We start from the raw sequence: 13,149 nt of genomic DNA on the forward strand, positions 1-13,149 counted from the left end.
ATTTGAATAAAACTGTGACAGAGTCCAACTGGCCCCCTCACGGCATTTTTTCAGTCACGCTGATTTATAATTGCTGCAGTCCAGCGCGAGTTCATGTTTGCAGTCACAAGCGAGGCACACAATACACTTATTGATGGCCATATGGCACCGTATGCAGGAGCTGGTGGCACTGTGCTTTCTCAGATACTCCTTGACTTGCTTACAGCCCTCTCCAGCTGCCAAACTCATTTAGGTTTAATTGAGGTGAAGGAAGTAATGCTGTGCAATGTTGGCACGCTGTAAGACGTCCACTGTATGCAGGCTCATTGGTTTGTTTTTGCTTCTTCTTTCCGAGTAGGAAAAAGAGAAGAAGTACATGCTACCTTTGGACAACCTGAAGGTCCGTGATGTGGAAAAAGGATTCATGTCCAGCAAATACATCTTTGCACTGTTCAACACGGAGCAAAGGTATGATAAGGACAAAACATTTTGAAGTAAAAAGTGACGTATTAAAAGCAGGGAGTAATTGGTTTCCACACCTTCTAACTACAGATGTGTTCCAGACTGAAGAAAAATGCAAAACTTTTTTTTTCTAGATATTTAAGGTGAAAGACCATTGTATGTTGAGATTTCCTATAGAGGAGTACATTACTACCAAGGGTAATCGCCAGACAAATAAACACTGTTGCTGCAAAGTGCGAACCTACATAGAATTGTTATTTTTTCTTCATTATATAAACCAAAAGCAAACATAACAGACAAAATTGATTATAAGCATTATACACAATAACAAATTGTGCCAACAAAATTAAATCTTCAAAACGTGGTCTAGGTAATTTTGTTTACCTTCCTTTTTGGTGAGTAAAGAAGCTACACTCCATAAATCACGCATCCTGAACATAACTTTCTCTATGGTCTTCCAATTCCCTTCCACATATTATTATTATAAACTTTTATTTATATAGTGCCAACAATGTTTCTGGCGCTTCTTGCAATACATGCATTCAAAGAGTTGGACAAAACTAGACCTAAAAGACTAAGACAAACCGATACATTAGGAGGCCTTGGCTCGCTAGCTTACAATCTAGAGGATAGGCGAGATATTTGTTAAAAAATATGAGTGCCTTTTAGTGAAACAATAAACCATTTCAATGCAAGAACGGCATCAAGGAGGCAAACATTGCTTGCTTCACTGATGCCTACGGGAAAATTGTCCCTTTTTGCAGAATGCAGAAGAACTTACACATAGTGAGTGCAATTTAATACAGGTTTGCATCAAAATCTGAGGAACTGGTACAGAGGCGTATATTTATCACTTTTGTTTGATGATTTCCCCAAAAGTGGTGGTTAGTCAGGATTCCATCAGCTTTTTGACAGAAGGATAAAGGAACTATTTCTTTTTGCATTAGCTGATCAAATGTGAAAGGTTATCTTTCTCACTTCTTTCTAATTACAAGAAGATATGAGGGTGTCTGCAATCAGGGAATTATAACTAATTCTTTAATTGCCACATTTTGATTGGGCAACCAGAAGACACATGCTATGCCAGGACTATTTCAATCAACTTTATTCAGCATGAAATAGCACACCAACCAAAATAATGACCCACAAACACTATAGCAGAATGTCCTCAATCCAAAAAAAACTGTTTAATAGCACTTCAAATAACCACTAATAGGTATAGCTATAGGCCTTCATCTATAAGTATATTAAATAGCAGGAGACCTGAGCTGGTCAACATCCAAATGTCCGGCTTTCATCTAATGTCACTTGTGCAGAAAAACATGGCTAGGGTTTGTACCAAGGGTGCTTTAAGCTCCTGTTTTATATTTAAGAATGTTTTCTTCTAATTTGCATTGAGAATGTATATATATATATATATATATATATATATATATACATATATATATATATATATATAACAGAAAGGACGGGAAACTGCACAGCATTTGATTTGCTTCAAATACCTGCCTGTAAGAGTGTAATTAGTTCCAACTTGGAGCATATAATGGCAATGCAGCTGGTTCAGTGAAGCAAGTGTTCCATTAGCTCTTATTTCAAGTTGTAAAGAACAGTAAACAAACATCTATTTAGGTCCACTATATTGTCACTTTTTACTGTACCCGGAAACATTTTTTCTCAGAATTCTGGTGTAAGATCCGAAGTACATAGGAGAACACTGTGAAAACTTCTGAACAATATAAGGAGGAACAAAATCTTACGAGTTTTGCTTTTAGGGACCTTACAGGCAAACTGGAGTAAATGTAGCTGCTCTTAGATTTTAGAAACAAGTCATACCAAACTTCTGGAGCCCTTCAACAGCAGTATGCCTCAGAAATTTCATACAAGATGATATTTTTAAAAGTAAAGTTTTACGAAACACATGGGGAAGTTTCTATAAAAGTTTTGGGAATATACCAAGAGGTGTAAAATTTAAAAATGCTTTTCACTCTTTCATTTATTCCCTTCCTCCAATGTCCTGTTTTACCCCTTCACACTCCTCTCCCTGCTTCGTAGATATTTGCAGGAGTCATATGGTTTTCATATACTGTAACTTTCAGGCGTTTCCTGTTTTCTCCCGTCTAAATAATGAATGCCGGCCTACCCAGAAACCCTGCTCTGCTATGTATTGGCGAGAAGGGGTTCAGGATTCAAGCACCTTTATGATGTACTTTTATTCCAAAGTCAGAAATGAACTCCATTTCTTTCCAAGTGCATTGTTTAATAACTCAATATATGACATACTCTCCTCGTATATAAGATAATCCCGGGATACAATGACATTTAAGATGATATATATTTGGCAACAAGAGATGTGCAGGCAACTAAGATAAATCCACATAATATTAAAAAATAATTGCTAGTGGATAGAAGATATGCAGTCTGTTATAATAACGTGGAAATTGACACTAATATTGCTTGCAGCAGGTGTAACGCAAATCATGGGAAGAGCCATCTGCATGAGATGGTGTTCAGGGATCAGTGACAATAAATCATAGACAATCCCACTTGTATCCTGTTGGCACTCTATATAATTGTGCACCTAATTAAAATTGTTTAGATGCCGACCTTCACTTAGTTGTTTAAGTGAATCCTTATTATAGCAACGTGATTAAATGAGTCACAGAACATCCAAGTCGTTTATATGGAAACCACATTTTATAAAGCGATCTCAGTTCCTGTCATTGGGCAGCGCACCATGCCTGCTCCAAGTTGTGTCATTTGTAGATAGTATTGCTTAAAGGTAGATACAGAAATAATATTAAAGTTCGGGTCCAAGTCATGAAGGTAAAATGCACTTCTTGCCCCTTTGACCTTAAAAGATTTTTCAGATGTTTTATTAACAGAAATTTGCTTTATTTAAAACAAATCTTATTAAGTTATTATAAGTTATATTACTATTCCAAATGTTTCCTTCTCTATAGAAATACCCTCAAGAAAAGCTATGTAAAAGGTCATGTTCATTGGTCACTTTGTGCTCTACCAAAAATCTTATGGTGGTAAAAAAGAGAAGTCATGTATTAAATACCAAATCTTCTTGTGACAGGTGCAAGCCTCGTTGTGATACTATAACCTACTAGTACAGTCAAAATGAATGGAATTTGAGTCACCAGAAGGCAGAAAATGAGCCAATTACATTGATAAAGTACTTTTAGATACTTTTATAAAAGATACTTTTATAATAAATTAAAATTGAATATTTTAGAGGGGAAAAACATTACAATTGTGAATTATTAATTTTATGTATTTTTTTGTATTTTTTGGGCAATTAATTCACTCATTAACTAGTGTAAGGTATTGAAGCTTAGCTGCATTATGACCACCTTATATGATATACCGTATATACATTAGCTTTCAAAAGTTTAGGGTCACTTAGCTGTTTTCATAGAAAACAAGGATATATATATACACATATATATATATATATATATATATATATATATATATATATATATATATATATATATATATATTGTAATAATAGACAGATTTGTATATTTAGTTACTGTTCCCAAACAAATTGCAGACATTTGGGCAAAATTCATTACCGTGCAAGATAGCCCTTGACTTTAGGTTCTTTACCTTTTTTTGTGATGTTGCCCTTTTATAGTTGCATTTATCTGATATGTTTTGTCTGAAATATGTAGCATTACATCATTTTACCAATTACCCTAATCAGTTATTTTTGTCCAAAAGAATTAACAAGCATGCATCCCTTTAATTACTGCTTACATCTGATCGCGTTTAGCCAAAAGGAAATAATTAAGTGTAGTTTGGGTTCCATATATATGACCATTAATGTGCACACAGCTATTTTATCATTGCATAAAAACAAACATGCCGTTATTCAGGTATGGGGTAAAACATCTGTTCACAATGGGTATTATTTGCCTGTATTTACTTATACAATCCTTTACAACACAACTATCATTGCTAAATGTAACGTCCTAGTGGTGTTTTTATTTTTTTATTATGCCGGAATGGCAAATGTAAATGGTGTAACTAAAACAATAACAAAATATGTTTTTTTAAATTTTAGAATAGACGTGACTTTTGGTCCAGGACCCGACACTGAATGTTTGAGGACCTTCATTCCTATAGTTAAGACATAGAATGACTTTGCTTTAGTGCCTACATTTTGAGGGCAGGATATAACATATACATTTTTATTTAATACTTTGTATTTTAGTGTACTAAAAGCCGGCAGAGCACGGTGACAGGATATATGCTACTACAGCAGAAATTCCTGGGAGTTTAATGCTTGGGAGATGAAAATGTATAATTTGTTCTTGTTGTATGTGTTGTGTTCTTAGTGGAATATATTGAATGGTTTAGACATATTCAGGATAGTGAATTTTATCATATTAAAAAAACCTATTGTACATAGTCTGTTAACTACAAATAGTAATTATAAAAGGACTGTCAACCCATTACGTAGAGATTCTTGATGGTCTTTTCTTTCATCCCATGCCTGGTAGTAAGTAAAACCCATTTTACGTGGCTTAATGCTGGGGAAGGAAGGGCTTCTTGGAGTGCATGTACACACACAAATATTGCATACACATTTATTCTGTACCATTGACCTGCCTGATAAAAGATGCTTGCTTAACTTCACCAAGTGGAAGTGTGACTGATGACTAACAAAACAAGATACTTTCATTAATGGAGCCATTAAATGCACACATCTGGGTAACACCTTTAAATGGACCCGCTCCACTTTGCAAATGCGTGAAGGGATTTGTCAGCTGCATTTGCCTCTTTCACTAGCCCCTAGCGCCTTGGCCTGCAGGAGATGCATTTGGCCAACACATCCACAGCCAGTGTGGATATGCAGAATATGAACAGCCAGCAAGCTCCAAGAAGTCTAACAAGACCTATCCCCCTCACACGCATGCACAGAAAGCATTGATTTTAACCATCCAAAACTGGTATGGAAATCGCATAACAAAAGTGGATGAAATTGACTTCAGCTTTGGGGCTGCAGTTTCTCATAAAAACAAGTGTATTTTTATTATTTTAATTAATTCATGATGGTGATGGGGCTGCACGGGGGAACTGGAGTTACTTGTTAATGTTGTGATTGCTTTTATTTGGCCTGGTAGATTAAACATGCACCATTTTGCATATCATGTACCCATAAACGCTGAGTCATTTCAGTCACACAGCTGCTGTTTTACCCTGCCGCCAGTCATTGTCCTTCTTCGGTCACCATCCTTCACCCCATAAATCTGAAGATGTTCTACCTTTATCTTTGATAATGATAATTTGACATGTTAACAAATGCCATGCCAAAAGGCAATCCCTTGTGTTGAATGCATCCATACTTATTAGTATCTATTGTCCATCTTGACCATTCAAAGGTCTCTCTATAAAGAGGTGATTTTATGTAGGTCAAATTTCCATGTAGGCCAAAATATTTCGGATCTCACTGGCTTTATTTGACTTCAGAGCTGAAAGTTTCCATTGTACCATCGTCTGCTGACATTGGAACAGGATAGTATTTTACACTGGTTTAGTTCTCTTAAGACAAATTCAAAACTCTAGTATTTTTGATGATTTTACAGTAAAGACCAAATCCATTTCCAGAAACCACAGTCATGGGTGGAGATCTTACTTCTTGTGTTTCGCAGAAAAAAACTTTGCTTACTCCTTTTTAACTTCTTGAAGGGATTCTGTTAATTCACAGTATTCTCAGAACACAAGGTCAGGCTCTGTGGCTAGAGAAGCGGAGTCTTTTCTGCGTGTTATACATTCCATACTAACCAAAAAAAGAATGGGGAATCCATCCACTGATTATGATATTATCCCCACTTACATTTTCTGTCTTTAAACATCTGCATAAGAGGTTGCATGTAACTTCTGCCATCGTCATGGTCAAAGAATATTAAACAGATGGTGATGCTGTCCTATGAAGATTTTTTTTCTAAAAACAGTGTTATGCATCAAACGAGAGTCTGGATGTATGTGAGGGTTCATAAACCATACATATTTAAACAGAGCACCAACCTTTTCTTATTTTTCATAATACAGTTATACCAATTCACAAAAACATTATGTGCTGAAATAAACAGTATACGGAAAGTATCAGATTCAGGACTTTGTCCAGCTCCTCCATCTGATATACATTTCTTAACTTCCCACTAGAGAAACTATCTGAGATAATGTAAGCTATTGTAATTTAGGGTAGGTTACCCAAATACCATTGGTTTGGAAGCTGTGCCAAATGTAATGTTATACCAGATGCTGTTTTCTTCTGGTGTGTTTAATGACATAGAGTGTGATTTATAATGGAGCTGCAAGCCAAGATTTTGGTTAAGGTAACTTAACCAAATGAATTCTTGCAATAAATTCTAAAAATAAAATCCAACAGAATAACACATGACAGTAACAACCTAGTTTTAAAAAAATGCCACCAAGAGTATCACAAGTCAGACACAGCTTTATACATGAGCTGCACAGTATTACAAGGAGTTGTATGCATTCCCCCATGATCTAATACATTATTTTAGATTTTTTTTAAATAATATTCAGAACATACTACTTTTTTTATGGTTTTGGCTTTTGTACTCGCATATTAATAATTGCTCATCATAATGGGAAAAAAAGAATTGGAAACTAATGGGTAAAGATTAAGGGGTTAAATTAATGAATGGAGAAGCTCTGGTTTGGAATGACCTAAAAGAGGCACGCCCTGTTAGAAAATGTTAGTCACACATTTCAGCTAATTCAAAGCAGATGGATAGTTTCATATAACAAGTAATTCCAGAGACATCACGTCCACCCTTGCTTTTACTGTCCCCAACTTTCTCTGTTCTCGTTTTGCACTCTGCATCTTCTTGAACTATATATTTTTTTTTATTAAATTAAGTTAGTGCTACCTGAATTTGTATTTTTTCTGTTCCGCGGCAATATTGTACATTTGTTTTAAAATAATCGCTTTCTTTTTTTCACACACTGACATTTTTAGGACAGGATGATATTCACTAATATTGTTTTTACTAAACAAAAAACTTCTGACTGTTACATGCATAGCCAGCTTTAGTTCATCTTATTATGGCCAACGGATAAGAAAAAAGTACAAATAGAGGTAAAGTTATTTTGTTGGAATCACAAGCAAACAACTTAAAGCCATCAATGCATGTAGACCCAACATTCTTAAAGTACACTACAGTCAAAAACATTTAAGAAACTTCTAAGATATTCCTCTCTGAAATTATATGAACTACACTCCCCCCAAAGCTAACCAACGTGAGGGATAGTTCCTTTCCCCCAAAGACAGATTAATTCCTGGATCAGTCTCAATTCTATTCAGATTGTGAACACAGATACATCATCTTGCACTATGAAAAATGTATTCTACCCTTTCTTAAATATATCCACAGTATTTATGGTAAATGCATATCCAATCAGTGCATTTCACAGCTTTACTACACTTACTCCCAAGAATGCCTTCCTAAATTTAAACTGATATTTACAAATAGGTTCATATTCTACCTCTGCTATCTAGAAAGGTTTGTATTCACATAATGATGACACAAGACAATATATGAGTTAAGAAGTCAACTTGATATATGAAACAAACGTTGAATGACAAACAGGGTGAGCGGCAATCTTAAAGCCACATAAAGAACATATAGTCTGAGCACTAAAATATATAATATCCATAGAAAACCAGGCTAAAATGTTACTAGTAAAATAAGGCAACCAGTATATGGCTTCCTGGCATGTACAGAATAGTGTGAAAGCTGAACACCTAACCACAAGGATATATAGGCTGTGGACTCCCAAAGCCACTTGGATGTATACTACTTGGGCAGTTTTCTAGGTATACAGAGTCAGAAGCATCTGTACCTAATTCAAAAACGTAAACGTGGCATGGGCATTACAATGTAAATTCACTTGCCCCAAATGTATTGTATCCCAAGGTTATTGCAGATGCTTGGTCATAGATCTTTGCAGAGCAGATATTGTTTAATATAATATTAATTATATCCGCAAACACCCCAATATGACTTCTGTTTTCCTAACTCCATACTCCAATCCTTATCTTATGATGTACTCCAATTATCCTTATCTTGTGTCATCCTGCAGTAATTTATCATTAACATAAAGTGTTGTCATGAGTGAACTGGTCAGCAACAATGGCCAGAAGAATATGTCACTTCCAGTACCAGAGGGGTTCCAGAGTGGTTGCATTTACTATAATCAATGCTATCTGTTACAGCATGAGGATGTAAAGAACAACTTATAACACTGTCCTGTATAAAAAAAGTTTTTAGGCAGGTTATCAAAAACAGTGAAGATACAAAACGTATTTGTAAGTAGAAGTACTGTCTCTTCTCATTCATTCACTGTTTTGCGTGGCAGGAATGTTTACAAAGATTACCGATGCCTTGAGCTGGCCTGTGACTCCCAGGAAGAAATGGATAGTTGGAAGGCATCCTTACTGAGAGCTGGAGTGTATCCCGACAAATCAGCGGTAAGGAGAATCCTTTGCTTATGTCTGTGATCAGCAATTCATTTTTCACCATCTTTCAGAGAACTGTAGAATAAACGCCCGCGTCCTAACTTCCTGATTTCACACTCCTGGGAGAGTATGGTTGTATACTATAAAGTAAATTTGAAGATGTTTAGAAACTGCTGATTACGCACCAAACAGGTAATGGGATGACTTTTCCTTGTTAAATAGTGTTACTGCTGCAATTCCGCTTTGCCAGGGAATGCAATAGTTCTAATCACATATTTGTAAAAAAGAAAAATATTACAATAATAACTTAACGAGAAACTTTTCTTACACATCTATTGTTCTTTCCCATTCCCATTCCCATGCGCCACAGAAGCCTCCTCTTCACTGCTTATCAGTGAAATCTGGTAGTCTTGTGCTTGATTCACTGACCTATCTAAACTTTAACTGGTGATAAAAATGATTGAAAATGCATGGCTTGCTATTTAACTCCGTGACTAAACCCCACATGATGATCAACGCTGGGGTTTGCACAATATTAGACCATCAAAACTGTCCAAAGAAATTCTAGGTGATGTAGACAGCTGCAAATTAACATCAATACCGGTGACTGGTAACCCTTTTAATGTCTACACACAAACCTAGCATGAAATGCTAAATTGTGTGCCAGTGAATTAAGCGTTTGCCTGTAATGAGTTTCCTCTGTGGCGCAAACATCTGATCATGTAAATTAGATCTTTTCATTTGTTCCTATTAGACGCACGGTGTTGAGGACATTGAAATGGTGCACACGGTGCTGGAAATATATATTTGTCACCATATTCTAGTGTGCTTATAAAATCCCATACACATCAGTGTAATAATCACTGAATTCAATGCAGCTCTGCAGTCCATTCTGAATATGTTGGTAATAGATGCCAGAAAAACTGCGTATACCCCCCCAAAAGAAAAAGAAGGAGCGACGCAGAAGATGTGAACAGCATATATTTGCATAGGAAAAATTTTAGTTATACAACATCTCATCCTAGCAAAATCAATAACAGAAAATATGATGCCACTAAACATGGTATGGGGCAGAGTAATGTATGGTAGCCTCGTGTATATAGAATAAGTTATTTGTTAGTCTACATTTCTTTAAAACAGGTAAAAAAGGAAACAAGATGGTTCGTTGAATCCTGTAGGTCTCCGTGAATTGTCAGGTTTACATGAAATTCTTATTTTTAGCAATGCGTTCCCTTTGAGTATTTTTCCCCCCCGTGTGTAAAGTTTAATAATTCAGTTTGCACTGCAGTTGGCAATATTATTAAAATGTGTTCATTTATCGCAAAAGGCTTTTTTTCCTGTTTGCTCTTGATTTGAGGACTTGCCTTAAACCTGACCCCAAACTATCCAGCCTCCCAAGTTGCATTAAAATGTGTATTATTGCTTTTCCTTTTTCCAAATAATATTTGTGTCGGAATGCCAGAGACAAATCCCAGGCACCGTCCTCTTCGGCCTTAGAACAGGATATCCATTTACCAGCAAGCTCAGCGCTGGCTTTATGTATCTACACTATATCCAAATACAGGCCAGGCTTGCAGCAATAACTGCAGCTTTGTGTCCAACCTTTCCAGACTGGATTTCTCTGAGGTGCACCCATATTTATTTTGGCTTTATTCCCTGCTACACAGGACACAGAGAAATTCACATATGCAGCTATAAATGGACAGCTTAGGTGGTTCACATCTTGGTTTGCTTATTGCAGGACTCTTGCCCTCAACTGCCTGTTACCCCCCTTAGTTGCTGCTTTATTCTTAATATATGAACATATGTTTCCTTAAATCCGTAGACCACTACTAGCGAGTTCCAGAAATCCTTATTTTTCTTTTTTTAATGTCTACATTGCATGAAACTCGTACAGCATGGAACAAACTGCTTGCGAACGTTCATGTCTAACCTTTTTGCTGCTCTCCGTTCGTATGTGTATTGCTGAACATTCTAAATGTTTGCATTTCAAAGCTGAGTATTTACAGAAAAAGAATTTTATGTATTCTGTGCATTCAAAGTCCTGTCCAGATGGGCCAGCAAACAAAATAAATATGCTACCTAAATATTTGTTTTTACTAGAACTTTGGATGCGAGTAACTGAACAGGCCACTATTCTATTTTATATATTTTTTTATCGTCCTTTTTAAATTTGGAAATCATAGATATGATTTTGAGAAAACCCTTCTGTGTAGCTAATGCTTATTTCAAAGCTTGACATTCTGAGCATCGGTGTTTTTTTAATGCACCCTGGGAAATATCGCACAATGGAAATATTAATAAGAAAGCTGCTCTGGAACAACCTTGTATATATATACTAAAAAAAGGATTTTACTAATTTTTTGTATTTCTACAACTGACATCTCCCCACCTTTCCCCAGAGCACAACCTGAAGTGGAACTCCCTGTCTCCTTTGGGTGCTCCAGAACCTATAAATTACCCCAAATTTCATATTGTTACTTACAAATTGTTGATAGCGACGCAACGTCCTTATGGGATGGTCCTTATGGGATGGTCCTTATGGGATGGTCCTTATGGGATGGTGTTACCAATACAGAATATTTTCTTACCAGCATAAAATGTACCTTTCTTACATTTATTTTTTACTCCGAACTTAATTAAAAATTGTTTTATAAAAAGCAGCAGAAACATGTACTACTACTGTAATGGATACTTTGTAGAGGGCCCCCTTTACCTATCTGCTTTCTGATCATAATTTCAATTATGTATTGAGCCTCAGGACAGACCACAAGCAAGGCTATCGTAAAACAAAAGACTGTTTCTAGTGGAAAAGAGGAATAAGGCAGGTTAATGTGACTATTACCAGGAGAGCAGGGAAGCAATTTCAAAGAAAACTTCAAAGGCTCTTCTTGATTTTGAAAGTCTGTTGTTCCTTAGTACCCTTTACAGCAAAATTCTAACTCAAACCCCCACACACAAATAGCCCCCTTAGTTAGTTTTGTAAATTAACCTTCTAACCCCTTTACTGCAAAATATGTTCTGAATTAAACATATGTTTGCCCCCCCACCCGCCACTGCCATACTGAGTTTTGCTAGCCGCTCACACTTTTAGCTGCATGTGGTCTTTCCAACCAACGTTCCTTAATTTGTTAAATTCCTTGGCATTTCTTTGATATCCATCTCCCAAACTACAAAAAAAATCAGCCTTTGCTGTGAAATGATACTGTATACATAGTATGTTAAGTTTGCAACTTTAAGTGTGGAATAGCTTGAGCTGTGTCTGATTAACATGTCCTTTGAAGCCCTACTAAATAAGGTTTAGTGTACAACTGTTAAAAAGTTTTTGTCCAAAAATATATTACCACTACCTCTATTATCTATGCTCTATATAAGCCTTGGGGAGTTTATCTATATATGTATGTGTATTGTAGATATATATATATATAATGTATTGTATAAGTTATTTATTTGATCACCTGGATCTGATTATGCCTATGATGTTATATCTGTATATTATATATGGTTTTATTAGTATAAATGTGTATATCTAATGGAAAAATATCTTTTAGACAGTGAACTATGATGCAAGCGTCATCTGTCAAGATTATTTCTATTTTTGTCTATTCATTTTCTTAAAAAGTGTTATGCAGCTATATGTCTTTTGCATCGTCTGTGGTGTACTGTATAAAGTAGCCATATTCTGTATAAGCCTATTCTGTATTAGCTGGTTTTATGTTCAGGGAATTTAACAAGAGACAATCATCATATCCAAAGTGCCCTCCACTAATATTGGCATTGTCCGTGACACCATGTATACTAACAACTGACCAGGTCCTGTGGCAGAAAAAGAGCCCCTAAACTTTAAAGAGCTACCACCATATTTAACCATGGTCATGAGGTACTTTTCCATATGGCTGCCTCTCTGTGTGCGCCAAACCCACCTCTGCTGTTATAAAAGCTCTATTTTGGTATCATAGAACCCGATCCCATTTGAAGTTCCAGTAGTGTAAAGAAGACGATAGATAGTTGAGGTTTTTTTTGAGAATAGATGCATGCAAAACCATGACTGTCTCACAGTAGTCTTACAGTAGTCCTAGTAAAGCTTAAGGCAGATATGTTGTAAATTGTTGTTTATATTACAGTATTTATTATACCTTTTTTACTTCTTTCCATTGCTGTCCTCTACTAAAGGTAAAAAACAGAGCAAGTTGAGTCTCGTT

General features: G+C 35.9%; 1 protein-coding gene across 1 annotated transcript in view; it reads left to right on the top strand.

Moving 5' to 3' along the window:
* Positions 1 to 13,149, top strand: part of DNM3 (dynamin 3) — an 80,382-nt gene that overhangs the window by 50,049 nt on the left and 17,184 nt on the right. The window contains exons 15-16 of the mRNA XM_053469033.1: positions 338 to 447; positions 8,848 to 8,959. Of these exons, the coding sequence (XP_053325008.1) occupies positions 338 to 447; positions 8,848 to 8,959 (222 nt within the window). The remainder of the gene's footprint in view (positions 1 to 337; positions 448 to 8,847; positions 8,960 to 13,149) is intronic.

This window comes from Spea bombifrons, chromosome 6, assembly GCF_027358695.1.
Source record: "Spea bombifrons isolate aSpeBom1 chromosome 6, aSpeBom1.2.pri, whole genome shotgun sequence".
Lineage (NCBI taxonomy): Eukaryota > Metazoa > Chordata > Amphibia > Anura > Pelobatidae > Spea > Spea bombifrons.